The sequence below is a fragment of the Schistocerca piceifrons genome, chromosome 8 (genome assembly GCF_021461385.2).
Source record: "Schistocerca piceifrons isolate TAMUIC-IGC-003096 chromosome 8, iqSchPice1.1, whole genome shotgun sequence".
NCBI classification, from domain to species: domain Eukaryota; kingdom Metazoa; phylum Arthropoda; class Insecta; order Orthoptera; family Acrididae; genus Schistocerca; species Schistocerca piceifrons.
Genome location: NC_060145.1, coordinates 218,289,116 through 218,307,180, shown reverse-complemented (window position 1 = coordinate 218,307,180; position 18,065 = coordinate 218,289,116). Strand labels below are relative to the sequence as shown.

Here is an 18,065-nt window from a genome sequence, read left to right as displayed (position 1 = left end):
TGTTTGATGGCCCACAGTTTCAGCAGCTCGTTAAAAATGAACATGTCATCGGAACAATGACAGAATTTGAAAAGAATATTTGGTTGGCATTCAGAAACATTGTCAAAGATTATTTTGATAATAACCTGAGCACAGAATTATACCGAAATTGTTCAGCAACTCTTGGAGAGCATCAGAATGCTTGGTTCCAAAATGAACATCAAATTGCGTTTTTTACTACTTTTTAACGTTGAAGAGTTTTTCAGATAGCAAAAATGAAAGGTGAGCCAGTTGAGATAAATTTCTTTCTTTTATTTCAGTTAATGATGATCACAAATAAATTGTCATAAAACTAGCAGTTTCGGTCCACAATGACTATCTTCGTATCTGTCAGAAAACATTATAAAATAATGGAAAGTTAATAATTTCATGTATGTATCAAAAGATGAGCATGAAAAGTGATAAATCATACCAAACAGAAGAAACCTTACATTATCCTAATACAATTAAGCCAAAGTGGAATCGTCAAAAGGTATAAACAAGACTGGCTTGGCATCATCTAACACATGTAATAATATACTCTAAACCAGGCCGCAATGCCGGAAAAATCATAATGTGAATGGCGTTTTTGCTCACAGTAAACTAGGCTACAGTTGTGAAACAAAAAACATTTTTGTGACGTAAACTCATCAGATGTTGCTACTGTGTGCATATTTGACAGATATAAACACTGATCAGCCAGAAAATTATGACCACCTACCCAATAGCCAGTATGGCCACCTTTGGCACGGATAGCAGCAGCGATGTGTCGTGGCATGGAAGCAATGAGACCTTGTTAGGATGCTGGAGGGAGGTGGCACCACATCTGCACACACAAGTCACCTAATTCCCATTAATTCCGGAGAGGGTGAGTGATGATCTGTGACACCATTTTCAATCACATATCACATCCCAGATGCGTTCAGTTGGGTTCAAATCTGGAAAGTTGGGGGGGGGGGGGGGGGGGGCAGTACATCAATTGGAACTCATCACTGTGTTCCTCGAACCATTCCATCACCTTGTGACATGGTGCATTATCTTGCTGAAAAACACCACTGCCGTTAGGAAATGTGATCACTATGGGGGTGTATGGACTTGGAAGATGACGGATTTGCACCTTTCCATTGGCCTGATGAATAAGGTATCAGGATTGATCAGACCATGCAATTCTTTGCCACAGCACCAATATCCAGTGCCAGTAGGCATGTGCTCATTTCAGTTGTAGTTGCCAATGTCATGGTGTTGACATTGGCAATGTATGGGTTATTGGCTGTAGAGGCCCAGCGTTAGGAGTATTCAGTGAACTGTGTGTTCAGACCCACTTGTAATCTGCCTAGCATTAGTCTGATGTTAGTTCCGTCCCAGTTTGGCACTTGTTTTACCAGCCTGCCCAACCTGTGATGTTGAACATCTGTAATGAGGGATGCCCGCCCAACGATATCTGGATTTGATTTGACCATGTGTTGAAGACACTCACCACAGCACTCATCGAAAAATCGACGGGTCATGCAGTTTTTGAAATGCTCATGACAAGCCTCTGGACCATCACAATCTGCCCTCAGTCAAACTCGTATAGATCATGTGCCTTCCTCATTCTACACACAGACAGCACACCCACTGATACTACATGCACCATTGTGTTTATCTGACTAGCAGTCATTCCTTGACATGTGATGCTGCTATCACCTGAATGGCTTTATAGCCATAGTGGGTCAGTGGTCATAATGTTCTGGCTGATCAGTGTATATACAGTAAAAAAAAGTGATAAAATAAATAATAATACGAAGCCAAACAAAAAAAAACATAAGCCTGGAGTAAGTAATCAGTGGTCTCTGTTGTCATAGCTGTCGGAATGCTGCCTAGAAGTACCGACCAGGGGAATGTAACTGCCACAGGAACTGTCAAATCTTGTGACACATTGTGGCGAGAGAAGGACCACAAGCCATTGTGCCAGTCAATTAATATAATGGTGTAGGCAATTAAATACATTATATAACAAAGAAGAGAGAATTAAAAAGGAGGGTGACACAAGCAGTGTAACAAAATGAAGCATATACCTAATGCACCTAAGGGAAGTAATAACCCAGGAAGGAGTACATTTTAGAGAAATTAAATGATTAATGTAGAAAATTGTCATAGAAAGGAAAGTATGCACTGATTGCAAAATAGCTCTGTCAACTGAGCACCCAACCAGGCTCTGCCCCCCCCCCTCCCCCAGGCTCACCTTTTTTTGGTGACCATAGGGCCCCAGCCTTTGTGGCACTACTTCCTCTTTCTGTCTGCAAACCTACGCTTCGACTGTCTCATACCTCTGCTGGTTTTCTGACGGATGATCCTTTTGGTGCAGGCCCTGCCTGGACTTGGTTCATGATTTTGGTCTTGATTTCCAGTTTCACTCCTGGTGCTATTGTCACTTTCCATAAACGATTATATGGTCCCTGTTATTAGATTCAACCTGTCACATTTTCCAAATTTTACATGTTGTGCAGGGAAGTTGCCCACTGTAGTGAATGCTCCACCCAGGCACCCTTCCTTCCTGTTGTAGTATACCCCCCAAAATATAGCATGGTAGCCATCCCATTGTGTGTGTGTGTGTGTGTGTGTGTGTGTGTGTGTGTGTGTGTGTGTGTGTGTGTGGGGGGGGGGGGGGATGGGATCAACATGTACTTACACAGTGGTAGCCCCCTGACCATGCAGGGGTCGCACTGTTGGTGCCTGCACTACACACTCCCCATGTATGCCATGGAGTATGTGCCTATCATGACTGGGGCAAGGTGACTCCCAGTAGTGGATTACTGGCCAGGTAACCATTTCTGTGGCTGGGTGGTGCCCATGGGAAGAGACCCAGTTCAGGGTGGATGGTGTTGTGGCGGGTAGTTTGCACATGAAGTGACTTAAACTTTCTCCCGCTGGTGGTCACATGGCCCCAGCAGTCTCTTTGGATGGAAAGGCGTCTTATGATGCAACAAAGTACAATCCCAATGAGTTCCCTCCCCTGGCCATGCCATGGAAGAAATAAAGGACTAGATGACAAGGAGCAAAATCCCCCCTACCAATACCTGGTCTGTACCAGGACAGGACCAATGGGGACACCTTTTTGGCCACAAAGCCTTTACTTTTTGTCACCACATTGAAGACAAATATGAGGAAGCTACAGCCACCTCTAAAATGAAGAGCGGTTCTCTCCTCATCGAAACATCATCTGTTGCCTAATCACAGGTGTCGCTTTCTTGTGAAATGTTGGATGACCTTCCCATGTCTGTCACTCCCCACAAGTGTCTCAATATGGTCCAGGGCATCATCTTCCACCATGATCTTTTGCAATCTGACGATGAGCTGCAGGCCAACTTAGAGTGATAGGGCGTGCACTTCATTCATGGTGTCCATAGGGGACCAATGGAAAACAGAGTTGCTACTGGGGGTCTTCATCTTGACCTTCGTGAATGATATGTTGCCTGAGAAGGTCAATGCGAAGGTCTACTGGTGTGACGTGAAACTTTATGTTCTTCCTCCTATGAGATGCTTCAAGTGTATAAAGTTTGAACATATGTTTCCCTGTTGCACTGCTACCCCTTTCTGTAGGGATTGTGGATGTCCTCTGTACATAAATGTTTCTTGTGCATCTCCCCCTGTCTGTGTAAACTGCGGTGAGCTCCACTCTCCCTGCTCACCAGAGTGCTCCATTTTTAAGTTTGAGAAGAAAATCAAAGAGTATAAGACCTTGAACAAGCTCACATAATGAGATGTCAAAAAAAAGTATGAGTGTCTTAATCTCAAACAAATGAGACAATCATACGCTTTGTCGTCTTCTCTGTAGGTGGTGTCTTCTTTTGTTGTGCCTCTTACAGTCGGCCATCAGAGCCACCCACTAATACTTGCCCCCCCCCCCCCCCCAGGTGGTTGGGGTCCCTTCTGTTGCTTCCACTCCACCCATCTTGGGAGCATGGGCTCTGCACCTGCCGGGAACGCCAGTTCCTGTCCCCCCTTCCGGAGGTGTCTCATCCTCCTCCAGTTTTTCTAGCTAGGAAGAGATCTCTCAAGACTCTTCCTTCCATGGTTCCTGCTGATCCACAGCGAGGCACTAGCCTGTGCCGGAAGGCACCACAGGTTGCTGGCTGTTGGAATTCTCATTCTATCTCTGTCCCAGAATCCAATTCAAGGAAACCTTCCCAGTTGTTGTCTTCTAAGGAGAATAATTATAAGGAGGACAAAAAAGTCCTCTAAGGTACGAACAGACTGCATTTAATCCTTCTGTGCCCAAGGTGGAGATCCCAGTGGTCCCTGAGACACCAGGTCTCCCCAGGCAATTGCCACAGAACCTATGTCATTTATCTCCTGACATCTTAACCGGTGGCAACACATTACCCTGGTGATAACCTGCCTGCCCCTCGTCGCTTCATGCCCCCACATTATTCAGAAAGTCTGAACCTCCAGTGGAATTTTTATGGATTTTTCCACCATCTAGCTGAGCTATGGCAGCTTTTAAGCACTTACCTTGCATTCTGTATTGCCATCCGGGAAACATAGTTTCCGGCAACTCGAACCCCTGCTCTTCATGGCTACTGAGGTTATTTTAAGAATCAAACAAACTGTAAGAGGGTATTGGGTGGAGTTTGTATGTGTGCCATGTATGTATGTGTGGAGTTTGTAGGTATGTGCTTCAGGTAGGTAAGGGCACATCAGGATTTTACCATCTGTAATGTTATCTCCCTCCTGATGTTCTGTCTGCATTACTCTCTCAGCTCCCCCCACCTTTCCTAGTTTTGGGTGACTTCAATGTCCACAATCCTTTGTGGCGTGGTACAGTGATCACTGCCTGAGGTAAAGAAATTAAAACTTTATTGGCATGGCTCGATCTTTGTTTTTTGAACGATGGTACTGCCACACACATTATTGTGGCTTAAGGGACTTATTCAGCCATTGACTTCTCCTTTTGCAGCCCTGATCTTGTACCATCTATCCATGGAAGGGTCTACAATGATCGCATGCTAGTGACCACTTCCCGATCTTCCTGTCCTTCCCTCAGCTGTGCTTCCCTGGACACCCACCGAAATGGATTCTTCTTAATGGTGACTGGGATGGGTTCACCTCTGCTGTCATCCTTATCTCCCCAGTTCAAGGCAGTATCAATGTAGCTGTTCGACATGCAGTGGAGCCTCAAAGAAATGGATATAGGCATGCGTATTCAAATACAGAGATTTGTAAACAGGCAGAATACGGTGCTGCAGTTTGTAACACCTACATAAGACGACAAATGTCTGGCACGGTTGTTAGATTGGTTACTGCTGCTGCAATGGAAAGTTATCAAGATTTAAGTGAGTTTGAATGTGGTGTTATAGTCTGTGCATGGGACATAGCATCCTCGAGGTAGCGATGAAGTGGGTATTTTCCTGTACAACCATGTCACGAGTGTACCATGAATATCAGGAATCGGGTAAAACATCAAATCTCCGACATTGCTGCGGCCATTAAAAGATCCTGCAAGGACGGGACCAATGATGACTCAAGATAATCGTTTAGCATGGCAGAAACGCAACCCTTCTGTAAATTACTGCAGCTTTAAATGCTAGTCCACCAGCAAGTGTCAGCATACGAATCATTCAACGAAACATCATCGATATGGGCTTTTGGAGCTGAAGTCCCACTCATGTACCCTTGACGACTGCATGACACAAAGCTTTACGCCTCGCCTGAGCCTGTCAACACTGATATTAGACTGTTGATGACTGGAAACAGGTTGCCTGATCGAATGAGTCTCGTTTCAGACTGTATCGAGTGGATGGATGTTAAAAGTATGGAGACAACCTCATGAATCCATGGACCCTGCATGTCAACAGGGGATTGTTGAAGCTGGTGGAGGCACTGTAATGATGCGGGGTATGTGCAGTTGGAGTGATACGGGACGCCTGATATGTCTTGATATGACTCTGACATATGACACGTACATAAGCATCCTGTCTGATAACATGCATCCATTCATGTCCACTGTGCATTCAGACATACTTGGACAGTTCCAGCAGAACAATGTGACATCCCACATGTCCAGAATGGCTGCAAAGTGGCTCCAGGAACTCTCTTCTGAGTTTTAAACACTTACACTGGCCACCAAACTCCCCAAACATGAACATTATTGAGCATATCTGGGATGCCTTGTAGCGTGCTGTTCAGAAGAGGTCTCCGCCCCTTTGTACTCTTACAGATTTATGGACAGCCCTGCAGAATTCATGGTGACAATGCCCTCCAGCACTACTTCAGACATTAGTCCATTTCATGCCATGTCATGTCACGGCATTTTTGCTTGCTCGCGGAGGCCCTAAACGATATTAGGCAGGTGTACCAATTATTTTGGCTCTTCTGTGTACAACGACAGCTATTCTTTCAGCTGCCAACCATGCCATCCCATGTGCCTCAGGATCCCCTCATCAAAAGATGGTACCCTGGTGGACCCAGAGATCGCTGCAGCTATTAGAGATTGTAGGTGGGCTCTCCAATGCTATAAGCAGCACCCTTGACTGGAGCACATTGTTACCTGTAAATGGCTCTGTGCCCACGTCTGCTGCCCCATAAAATGACAAAAGCAAGAATCCTGGGAGTGGTATGTTTCCACCATTGGATTACGTACAGGTATGGGCAAAGATCAGAAACCTCTACGGTTTCCGGTCTCCTGCAGGTGTACCAGATATTTCCTAAGAGGGTACCGTTGTCGAACATTTTGCTGAGAATTATGTGTGCACATCTGCATTTGAGAACTACCACCCCCTCTTTCGGCTCATTTAACATTGGGCAGAGTGAACACACTTATCTTTTACTACCTGACACCTGGAGCCATATAATGCTCCATTCAGAGAATGGGAACTATCCAGTGACCCAGACCATTGCTCTGAATGGCAAACATTAGATTATTTTAAACATTTTTCTATTTGAAGTGGAACAGATGCTTAGTTGACGACAAGTCAGTTGGAAAGTTACAGCTGGGGAACAAAAAAGTGACAAACAGAATAGCTCAAGATTGTGTTATGAAACTATTTTAAAGTGCTCTCAGAAGTAATAGGTTTTCACCTGTCACATGTCTTTAAGCTCCATATTTGAAATATGCAGACAAAAAAAGTGTTTGGTCTAGAGATGGGCAAACTCGTTCATTCTTGGGAACTAGTTCGCTGGTGATCGCTCTTTTTTGAGAACGGTTCATTTTTACTCATTCACTGTTCATTTGCATATGGTATATGGTTCTTACAAAAAATTGAAAATTAATAGCATAGGCGACTGAAGGATGGAAGGCGCCAAGAATGGGCACTTCCCTCCGCCCTGGAGTATAGAGTTTTTATTCATTACAGAACTTACACATTTGTAGAAGTAATTTCCGTGATTCTGAAAAACCTGTCATTTAGCCAACTATAGCGTTATGTGGCTGACCACAGTGAAATAATGTAAGCTGCTGTAAGTAAAACCGACCCCGAGTACAGACTGTTCACCAATTGCACACAATTTGTTGACTGCTAGGAGCAGAATATGTAAACATGTAAAAATTAGGCAGTAAATAAATAACACATAAACTAATGCAAACAACTACTTCAAACCAATAGATGACAATCGGTGGGTGACAGTGAGCAGTCTAGTACTTGGCTGAATTTTCGTGCTCTACCCTGTACCACTGAAATAATATCTAGAAGTTATGGTATTCTCTTTACAAAATATGAGACCAGATTATGGAGCACGGGCTTCATTCGGTTATAAGTCGGTCTGCCTTGGGCTTCATTCGGTTATAAGTCGGTCTGCCTTCCATAACAATGAACACACCTTGGATCAAAGAAAGACGGAAAATGGCCACTTGTGTATGCCGTACCGACTTCCTTTGCATGCTTAATAACAAAAAACTTGCCTTTTTATATGTCTTCTACTGTTTATCGAAATAACAAAGTAAGCTGATATGCACTTTTGTTACCTAAAAAGATGTATGTATTACATACAATGTAATTTATGTAATTATAAAATACATTTTAATTACCGGCCGTGGGTGCTGAATAGAATATGAAAAGAACCAGAAGTCCAGAGTTCAAGAAAGGTTTGAAACAGATCTAGAAAGGGTGTGAGCAGCGAACGAAGTGAATGACAACTCTACACTGAACTAACTGGTCACAGTCGGCAGTGGAACTGCAGCCAAGGGAGACCAAGACAAAGATGGGAACGGGACCGAGGCTGGAATGAGACTGGCCGAAGTGGCGCTGTGGTAATGAGACCAACCCTTTCTCGTTCCCAGAAACTATAAGTAGCAAGCTGCGACCAAAGTGAACTACGAAAGGCCGTTCCTTAGAATACTTTCCTTGCTCCTTCCATTCATCTAGGTAAACGGTTCCTTTGGAGATGTTAGTTTGTGAACGACTCATCTCTAGTTCGAGCTTCTTTATATTCTGGTGTTGTTGTTGTTGTTGTTGTTGTGGTGGTGGTCTTCAGTCCTGAGACTGGTTTGATGCAGCTCTGCATGCTACCCTATCCTGTGCAAAATTCTTCATCTCCCAGTACTTACTGCAACCTACATCCTACTGAATCTGCTTAGTGTATTCATCTCTTGGTCTCCCTCTATGATTTTTACCCTCCACACTGCCCTCCAGTGCTAAATTTGTGATCCCTTGACGCCTCAGAACATGTTCTACCAGCCTGTCCCTTCTTCTTGTCAAGTTGTGCCATGAACTCCTCTTCTCCCCAATTCTGTTCAATACCTCCTCATTAGTTATGTGATCTACCCATCGAATCTTCAGCATTCTTCTGTAGCACCACATTTCAAAAGCTTCTATTCTCTTCTTGTCCAAACTATTTATCGTACATGTTTCACTTCCATACATGGCTACACTCCATACAAATACTTTCAGAAATGACTTCCTGACACTTAAATCTATACTCGATGTTAACAAATTTCTCTTCTTCAGAAACGAATTCCTTGCCATTGTCAGTCTACATTTTATATCCTCTCTACTTCGACCATCATCAGTTATTTTGCTCCCCAGATAGCAGAACTCCTTTACTACTTTAAGTGTCTCATTTGCTAATCTAATTCCCTCAGCATCACCCGACTTAATTCAACTACATTCCATTATCCTCATTTTGCTTTTGTTCATGTTCATCTTATATCCTCCTTTCAAGACAATGTCCATTCCATTCAACTGCTCTTCCAAGTCCTTTGCTGTCTCTGACAGAATTACAATGTCATCGGCGAACCTCAAAAGTTTTTATTTCTTCTCCATGGATTTTAATACCTACTCCAAATTTTTCTTTTGTTTCCTTTCCTGCTTGCTCAATATACAGATTGAATAACATCGGGGAGAGGCTACAACCCTGTCTCACTCCCTTCCCAACCACTGTTTCCCTTTCGTGCCCCTCGACTCTTATAGCTGCCATCTGGTTTCTGTACAAATTGTAAATAGCCTTTCGCTCCCTGTATTTTACCCCTGCCACCTTTAGAATTTGAAAGAGAGTATTCTGGTACTGTAGTAAATAATGATGATGACTGTAGTGAGTAGATATGTATTTGATTCTCATTTTTCAAAAGCCTAAGTGGTGCAAAGTTTGGAATGCTGCAAGAATAACACTGAGTAAAAAAGCTAGTAATATAGATAAAAAATAAAGGACATGTAGTTATTACTTTACAGATAGATTAAAAAAAAGAGTTTGGGCATACATGACTGCTATGTAGAAAAATCTGTTAAAGTACTGGAAATTATAATTCTTCTTTTTAAAGTTGAACATTGTTTACACTGTCCAAAACCACTTATCATAGACTCCCATCAGATACTTCCTTGGGAAATTTACCAAGGAGTGGTTCATATGCATTCACAGACAATCCTAGGGAATAAAAAGGTGTAGGTGAATGGTTTCTGTCATCCTTGGAAAGTGAAAGAAATCACTTGGCATGGGATATGAAGGAAATTAGGGTTTAATGTCCTTCTGATGATGTCATAAGTGAGGTCTGGGCTGTTAGGTGAATATGGAGGTCTTGTGGTCTCACAACCTTTCAAGACATACCTGTGTATTTGCTGTCCTGTTAGGAGATTAGTAATGATGTTAAATAAGATCTTATTCAGCTTATTCTCATGGACTGCTTACATAGGGGTACTGCAGTATATCCATCTGTGGTTACATTTATACCTTAAAGTGCATAATGGAGCAATGTGTCCACTAGTTGTGAAGAAAATGCCAAGCATCCTTTTACCTATGTTCTTCCTTAACTTTTGTTGTGAGAGTCTGACACCAAAAAGGTCCCTTTTTGCTTTTGGATAAAATAAAATTACTGTAACCGCATTTCTTCAATACCAATTAGAATTTTGAATATTTGTTGTAACCCACTGGAACTAAATCCATTAACCACCCACTAACAAAGCTCAAAATGCTTAGTCTTTTGGTTTTGCATGACCCAGTGTTGTCTGTAGTGACTGATTTGACATAATGATTTTCATATATAACATCTGAGACATGCCTGTCAGTACAACCCAAAATACACCAGTTGTGTTGGTAGGTGCATTCTCTACCAATAACTCTTTCAACATCTAGTGCATTTCTTTTGGTAAAAACTGTTTTTGGTTGCCTGGATTCAATTTCATAATTAAGTCAGTTTCTTTTATACCTGAATTCATTGAATCAACAAAATATCATGGTCATGGAAGGAAAATCCAAAAATACTAAATTTAATCAAACAAAACTTGTCGCAGCCTTCTAGCAGTTTTGAAATCTTTAATGATCTCACAGGAGTGCTACTGTTCAAAGCCCATGATGGATAGCAACTTAATATTGAGAGGAGCACTACAGTGCAAACATCTTTCGCCACTGATGATGGTCAAAACTTGCAAATATTGCTTGGACTGGAACATTGTTAATGTGGGTCTTTCTTGAAAGAGCAACAATGAACCTGTAGGTAATTTTTAAACTTAGTGTTATCCTTTTGTTGCATGAATGTGTATGAGAATGCCGAAGACATAACACCACTGGAATGAGGTTGTACTTAATGCAAGGGAAGTTATACAAAAATTGTTGAAAATATCAAGCTAGTTTTAAGAAAGTAGTGATATGAAAAAACTGATAATCACTGCTCTTACACATAGTTGAGGTGACAAAAGTAGTTAGAAAGAAGAAATAAATTAAAAAAAGAACCAGTAAGCAAGTCCTTTGGTCCCCGCTCTTCTTAGAAAAGGATATGCCATTTTAAGCTGTTTCCTTCACGAGAATAAACTTTTTGGAGTGATAACCTATGTAGACGAATAAAGTTTATGGGATGTTAATCCGCAGTGTTCCACTACGACTTTGCACTCTTTCAAATTTTATTGCCTATTTTTGAACTGTCTTGATTACCAACAATATTTTCTTCTGTGAGCTGCATTGACAAATGAAATTTTGCTCGAACAGTCCACAGGTATACTGCCGGTTCATAGTGTCCAACAGGCACAATATTTCGGTTAACTCAGTTCGTCAGCACACCTAACGATGGCGACATGTCTGATCACCAAAATATTGTGCCCGTTGGACACTATGAACCGGCAGTATATCTGTGGACTGTTCGAGCGACAAATATACTGGGAGAAACTGAAGAATCACAAATGAAATTTTGTTAGTGGCATGCATTTGCCTTTCTTTTCTGTCCATACTTCTTTCATTCTTTTGTTGTGGGCTTCTTTTCTTTCTTGACACCATGCTGTACGAGCCTTCTTCTTTGGTTTCTCTTCTTGGTCAACTTTCCACTTGTGAATTTTGGATCTCAAGATTTCCCTGTTTCTGATATCCTCTGGTGTAATTCCTGCTAGTTTCAGATCTGTTTTGATTTTGCCAATCCATTTCATTGGGCCGGTTTTAGATTTACTCCTGTTTTCATAGAATTCGACTACTTGCTTTGTAAGTCTGTCCGGATTCATTCTTTTGATGTGTCCATAGAATCTTAATCTGTGTTTCTAATGTCACTGTGAATATTAGAGTATTATTTGATTTCCTGTTTGCTTCTGTGCTGATACTGTTCATCTACAAGTTTTGGCCCTAAAATTTTTCTTATGATCTTCCGTTCCATTTTCTGAATGTTTTCCATGTCTGTTTTCCTGTTTAAAATTAGTGTTTCTGATCCCTACAGGCATTCTGGTTTTATGACGGTATTGTAATGTCATAGTTTTGTGTGCTTGGAGACACATTTTTTATTGTAGATATTTTGAGTGAGTCTATAAACAGTGTCCATCTTTTGGCATCTGACTTCGTTGGCTTTCGTTTATATTCCATTTTCCTGAATCGTTTCGCCGTGATATTGAAATTGTGGGACTAGTTTAATTTTGCCATATTTTGTCTCCATTGAATTTTGGTGCTTGTTTGTTGCAAGCCATATATTCTGTTGTTTCAAAAGATACTTGCAGGCCGACTTTTTCCACAGTTTCTTTCAGGAGTTGAAATCTGGTTTTTGGCTGTTGAAACATCGTGAGTTAAGATGGCTAGATCGTCTGCAAATGCTAAGCAATCTACTGTTCATTTTCCTCTGCCGAGAGTAATTGGTTGGTCAATCTTAAGGACTGATTTCAGTTTGTGCCATTCTTGTATCACCTTCTCAAGGATACAGTTTAACAGTAGTGGAGAGAGACCATCTCCTTGTCTTACTCCTGTTTTGATCAGAAAAGGTTGAGATTTCCCCCATAAATTTGACTTTAGATTTTGTGTCTATCAATGTCTGTTGTAGGATTGCAAGTGTTTTCAGATCTAAACCCTGTTCTTTTAATATTTGGAATAATGATTGATGATCAACTGAATCGTAGGCTTTTTTAAAGTCAACAAATGTGCAAACTACATCTTTGCCACTTGTTCTCTGATGTCTTAAGATTAGTTTTAAGTTCAGAGTTTGCTCTGGATATGAATGACCTTGTTTGAATCCTGCCTCATATTCTCTAATTTTTGGTTCTAGTTGCTGTTGTGCTCTATTGAGAGGACACTGGGATGGAATTTTGTAAGCTACTGATGTCAATGAGATTCCCCTATAATTGCTTACATCTGATCTATCTCCTTTCTTATGTAGAGGATGAATTAATACATTTTTCCAGTCGTCTGGAATTCATTCTGTTTGCCAAATGTCTTGTATTATTTTGGTGATTTCTTTTATAGTATTTGGACCTGCTGATTTGAGGATTTCCACTATGATTACATCTTCACCTGCAGCTTTATTGTTTTTAAGATGTTTGATCTGTTTGATGATTTCCTCTACATCCGGTGATGGTGAGTTTGGGTTTGTGGATTCAGGTTCCTGAGGCAGAAATCTTTGTGTTGTTTCTGGGCAGTTCAGCAGTTTTTCAAAATATCTTGAGAGTTCTTTGCAATTTTCGTGACTGTTCAGTGCAAATTGCCCATTTCCTTCCTTGAAGCAAAAATTTTGCAGCGGATATCCTGTGAGTTTTGTTTTGAAATTCTTGTAAAAATTTCGCATGTTGTTTCTTTAAAAGTCTTTCTCGATTTCAAGTAGCTGGTCCTTTTCGAATTTCCTTTTGGTCTTTCTGATTAATTGGGCTGTCTCTTTCCTCACTGCCAAGAATGTTTTGTAATTCTTCTTAGTCTTTCTGCTGTTCCAGTTACTGTATGCTTTCTGTTGAGATTGGATTGCTTGTTCACATTCTTCGTTCCACCAAGGGTGTTTTTTTCTTTTTTGTGGAGGTATCTGTGTTTGTGCGGTTTTGATTAGTTTTCTTCTGAGTTGCTTCCAATTGTCAGAGGGATTTTTCTCTAATTCTTCTGTGAAAGATGGTTGGATCTGGCTAGTGTCAAATTTTGGGATTAGTGACTTCCTTTTTGTGAACCTCTGAGGTTTTAACTATAGTTTGATTCTTGTTAGGTAATGGTCTGAGTCTACATTTGCACCCTTTCTTGCTTGAATATTCATGATTTCTTTGTGGTTTGGATAGGAAATTGCTACATGGTCAATTTTGAATTCACCAATGAGTGAGTTGGGTGATCTCCATGTCCTTTGTTTTTATTAGTTTCTTCTTGAAATACGTTAACGTGATTTTAAGGTTGAATATGCCGCAGAATTCGACCAACCTCTATTCATTTCGCTTAGTCCATTTATGTGCTGGGAAGTTTCCTATTGTTTTCCTCTATTATCTTTCTTTGCCTGGCTGCACATTGAAATCACCTAGTAAGATTTTGACGCGGTTTTGTGGAAATTTGGATACAATTTCTTCTATTGTTTTCCATGATTTGTCTACCTTTGCATGATTTGTTTTATTGTCGTCATTGATAGGCATGTGTACATTGATCAGTGTGTATGTTTTGTTTCCCCACTTTAGGGTGATTGTTATTGGTCTATTATTTACAGGCTTCATGTGAGTTACCGAGTTGAGTATGCTCTTTTTGACTGCAAAAGCAACTCCTAAATGTGGTGTATTTTTGAGAATCTGTTTGTCTGTTTTGCTTTTGAAAAGTCTGTAGCTCCCGAAATCCATTGCGTTTTCATCTGTCAGTCTTGTTTCTTGGAGTGCCAGTATTTCCAGTTTTTGTTCATTAAGGATTTTCTCTAGTTCATACAACTTCCCTATCCATAAGAGAGAATATATATTTAATGAGCTGAAACATGTTTTGGTGTTTGGGCAAAGTTGGCCAGAGGTCTCCAACTCCCTCTGTATGCGTGTCAAGCCACACTCCCCAGAATCCAATAGTCTGGTTGTGCTGTTGATGGCAGCAGTGGATTGGTTACCACCTATGGGTACAAATTTGTTTCCTGTCACGCTTCATAGTACTTGATCATCACAAGTTTTGGACCGTAGTCCAGTTTCATAGGACTGGAGTGTATAGTTCCAGAACATACATTTCCAGCCGCACCTCTGGTGATCAGATGCTGACCACTTTGCCGCTTGTTGCAAGTCAGATGCAGAGTGGATTTAAGTCAGTTCATCCACCCTCTCTGTTGCTGGGGTTTCCCCCTCTTCTGCCTTAGTGACTGTTGACCATTTTCCTCATTCCCTCGGTTGATCTGCGGATGCTTATTTGGCTATGCCTTATTCACACCTGTCCTGCATATCTACAGGAATTCCCCTATCAGCCATTGGGATGCACCATGTTGGGGTTAAGGGCTCCCATCCCAGTGTCGTATGCAGAGTTATGCCTAGCTCTTACTCAGTTCAGAGCTAGACCCCCACATAAGCTGACCGGGCATGGAAATGAAATTTTGTGTTACGTGTTTGTGTCTTGCTCCTTTTACTGAACCTGAAAATTGGAAGTGAATTATTATTTTAAAAACAAGTGGTTAATATTTTGAGATGGATGGCCCCATTCATGAATATTCTTGATGTAACTATGGATTGACAATTTTTACCTTCAACCAGTATTGTTGAAAAATGTGATTTTCCCCTTCTTTAACTTTGTGTCATCTATAAAATACTCTGTAACAATACCAACATTGCTTGTACCAGGTGTATGTGAAAACTGTAACTGTGCTATTATGTCTGATGTCAAAAAAACAATTTCTTAGAACAAGAAGCAGATGCTGAAGTGGAAAGACAAAGAAAAGAGCGTGAAAGGCAACAGAAACAAGATGTTATGACTTTGGGTGAAACACGTGAACAGATATCACAACTTGAGACTCGACTCGCTCAACTTAAAGATGAGAAGCACCAACTTTTTCTGCAGCTGAAGAAAGTACTGAATGAAGACGATCGCCGAAGACAGCTAGTCAAAGAATCTAGGTGACTCACTTTTTTTTATCAATGTGTAACATCTCTCTAAAATAAATAAGTAGTAAGACATATGATTTTTTAAAATGTTTGATGATATAGGGACCTGATGGTTCTTCCATTTTATTTCGAACAAAAGATGTCATGTTAGTTACAAATACTCTCATCTTACATAATGATATGGCCGTTTAAGAGAGTAGTCAAAATATTTATTTATTTATTGATTTATTGGTGTGTGTGTGGGGGGGGATAATATATTGTCTAGCTGTCTGAGCTGAAGAAGAAAAACTGTACAGATTTTTCTCTTGACATGATTTGGATACAATTTTGAAAGCTGGACGAAAGTGTTCAACTTTTGTCTGCATGCCAGCTTACCGTCCAACATTTACATTCTGCGTTGAATGATTGCCTGTTCATACAATTATTTGAATTATAACCAGGCCTTTCTGGTATAATATTAATTTTGGTATTAACAGTTTTTAAATTTTATTTATGATATAAAGTGTGAAACTGTTTACAGTAATACTTATTAGTATTTTAATATGTCAATGAACTGTGGAAAAGTTTTTTATATGGTTATATCTTATCTAGCTTAAATCACAAACTTTTGTCAACTGTGTTTGATATTTGTAAAATGTAAACTTTCACAACTGGAGTTGTTACAATTAATAAAATATTCCAGGCTATTATGCTGCAGTCAAAGGGATTTCACTTTAAAACCCGATGTTTCGTCCCCATCTGCGGAGGACATTATCAAGGGGGACTGTACATAGCTTTGTTGAAGGTCTGATTCACACCCCAGCTCGCTACTGACTACAGCAAAATTCCACTTTTGAGAGCTTCCACACAGTGACGTGACATCACATGTTTTAAATACATTGTAGCTTTGTGGAATGTCAGATTCACACCTCGGCTCGCTACTGACTACAGCAAAATTCTACTTCCACGCAGTGGTTTGATGTCACATGTTTAGTGGCGAAGTGTGCGTGGGTACCACAAAAAGAACTGTCAAAAAACAACTCTAAGTGCACAAATGCAATTGCAGAAGAGGTGAGATTGCCAGATTAGCTGTTGCGCAATATGCTTTACAGACAGGAGACCACCAGATTCATTTTGTTAGGTCTCAAGTATTGGTAGCCACAAGTGGATACCACGAAAAGCTATACAGAGAGGCGTTAGAGAATGTGAAATACCCCAGGAATTTCAGTAGGAAGGAGGAGGCATGAAACTGAGGAAATTTGGATTCCAGTGCTGAAGATGATGTGTACCAGTCTTTCATGATGGGATGATAGTAACAGCGAACAATGTCAGTTGATATGGGCCAGTTGGGCTTGTGTATTCAAAACATGTGACATCACATCATTGCACGGAAGCTTGCGGAAGCAGAACTTTGCTGCAGTCAGTAGTGAGCCGGGGTGTGAATTGGACATTCAGCAAAGCTATGATCCCCCTTGCGAATGTCCTCTGCAAATGGGGATGAAGCATCAGTTTTAAAGTGAAATCCCTTCGACCACAGCATAATAGTCTGGAATATTTTATCAATTGTAATTATGTTTGCTATGTCACAACTTGATTAATCTTTAATCAATGACTAAAATATGAATATCACTGCAGTTGTGCCAGGTTGAAGAAACATTTTGGTGCATTTCATTGTTTGCTACATCTGTCTCACTTTTTTTCAGACAGTAGATTCAAGATCTGTGAAAGTTAGTAGTTTTAATAGACTTGTCACTAACAAGTTTGGATTTATACACATTGTAATCTTCCTTGACCTGAAATGAACAATCATCCGACTTAGCAGCCACACTGTTGGAAATCACAAATGTGGACCTGGCTTTTTACTCACAGCAAAAAGATTGGATTTGATTCTAATTACAGATATTAGGCTCTTGATATTGAACAACAGTTCTTTGATGACATTGAAGAAAAGAAGTCACCTTGGAAGCAAATTTTTTTGCAAGGCGGTGTCTTTCCAGTACTGGTTAATGATTTCTTTCATCTTCTGTGCTCCTTGAATTGTACTTCATTGTTCCCAAATCAGCACGTGAATCCAAACTCAGATGGAGAAAGTAGTATGAAAGACTGAAGTAGGCATAGCTTCTCAGGAATAACAACACTACAGAAAGTCCAAAATGGAATGCAATAATATAATGAAAAGGATAGTTGCTACTCATCATATAGCGTATAGTGGAGATGCTAAGTCGCAGAAAGGCGCAACATAAAGTCTGTAAGAAAGTTAGCTGATCCCAGCTGCCAGAAACTGTGGTTGTGTGTGTGAGAGAGTTTGTGTGTGTGTGTGTGTGTGTGTGTGTGTGTGTGTGTGTGTGTGTGTGTTTTCTACTGCAGGGAGAGGACTTTTATACCTGAAAGCTTTAA

General features: G+C 40.7%; 1 protein-coding gene across 1 annotated transcript in view; it reads left to right on the top strand.

Moving 5' to 3' along the window:
• The window catches only part of LOC124711765 (G protein pathway suppressor 2), a 123,312-nt gene that overhangs the window by 14,681 nt on the left and 90,566 nt on the right, over positions 1–18,065 (top strand). Inside the window, exon 2 of the mRNA XM_047241979.1 lies at positions 15,488–15,701. Coding sequence (XP_047097935.1) covers positions 15,488–15,701 — 214 coding nt within the window. The remainder of the gene's footprint in view (positions 1–15,487; positions 15,702–18,065) is intronic.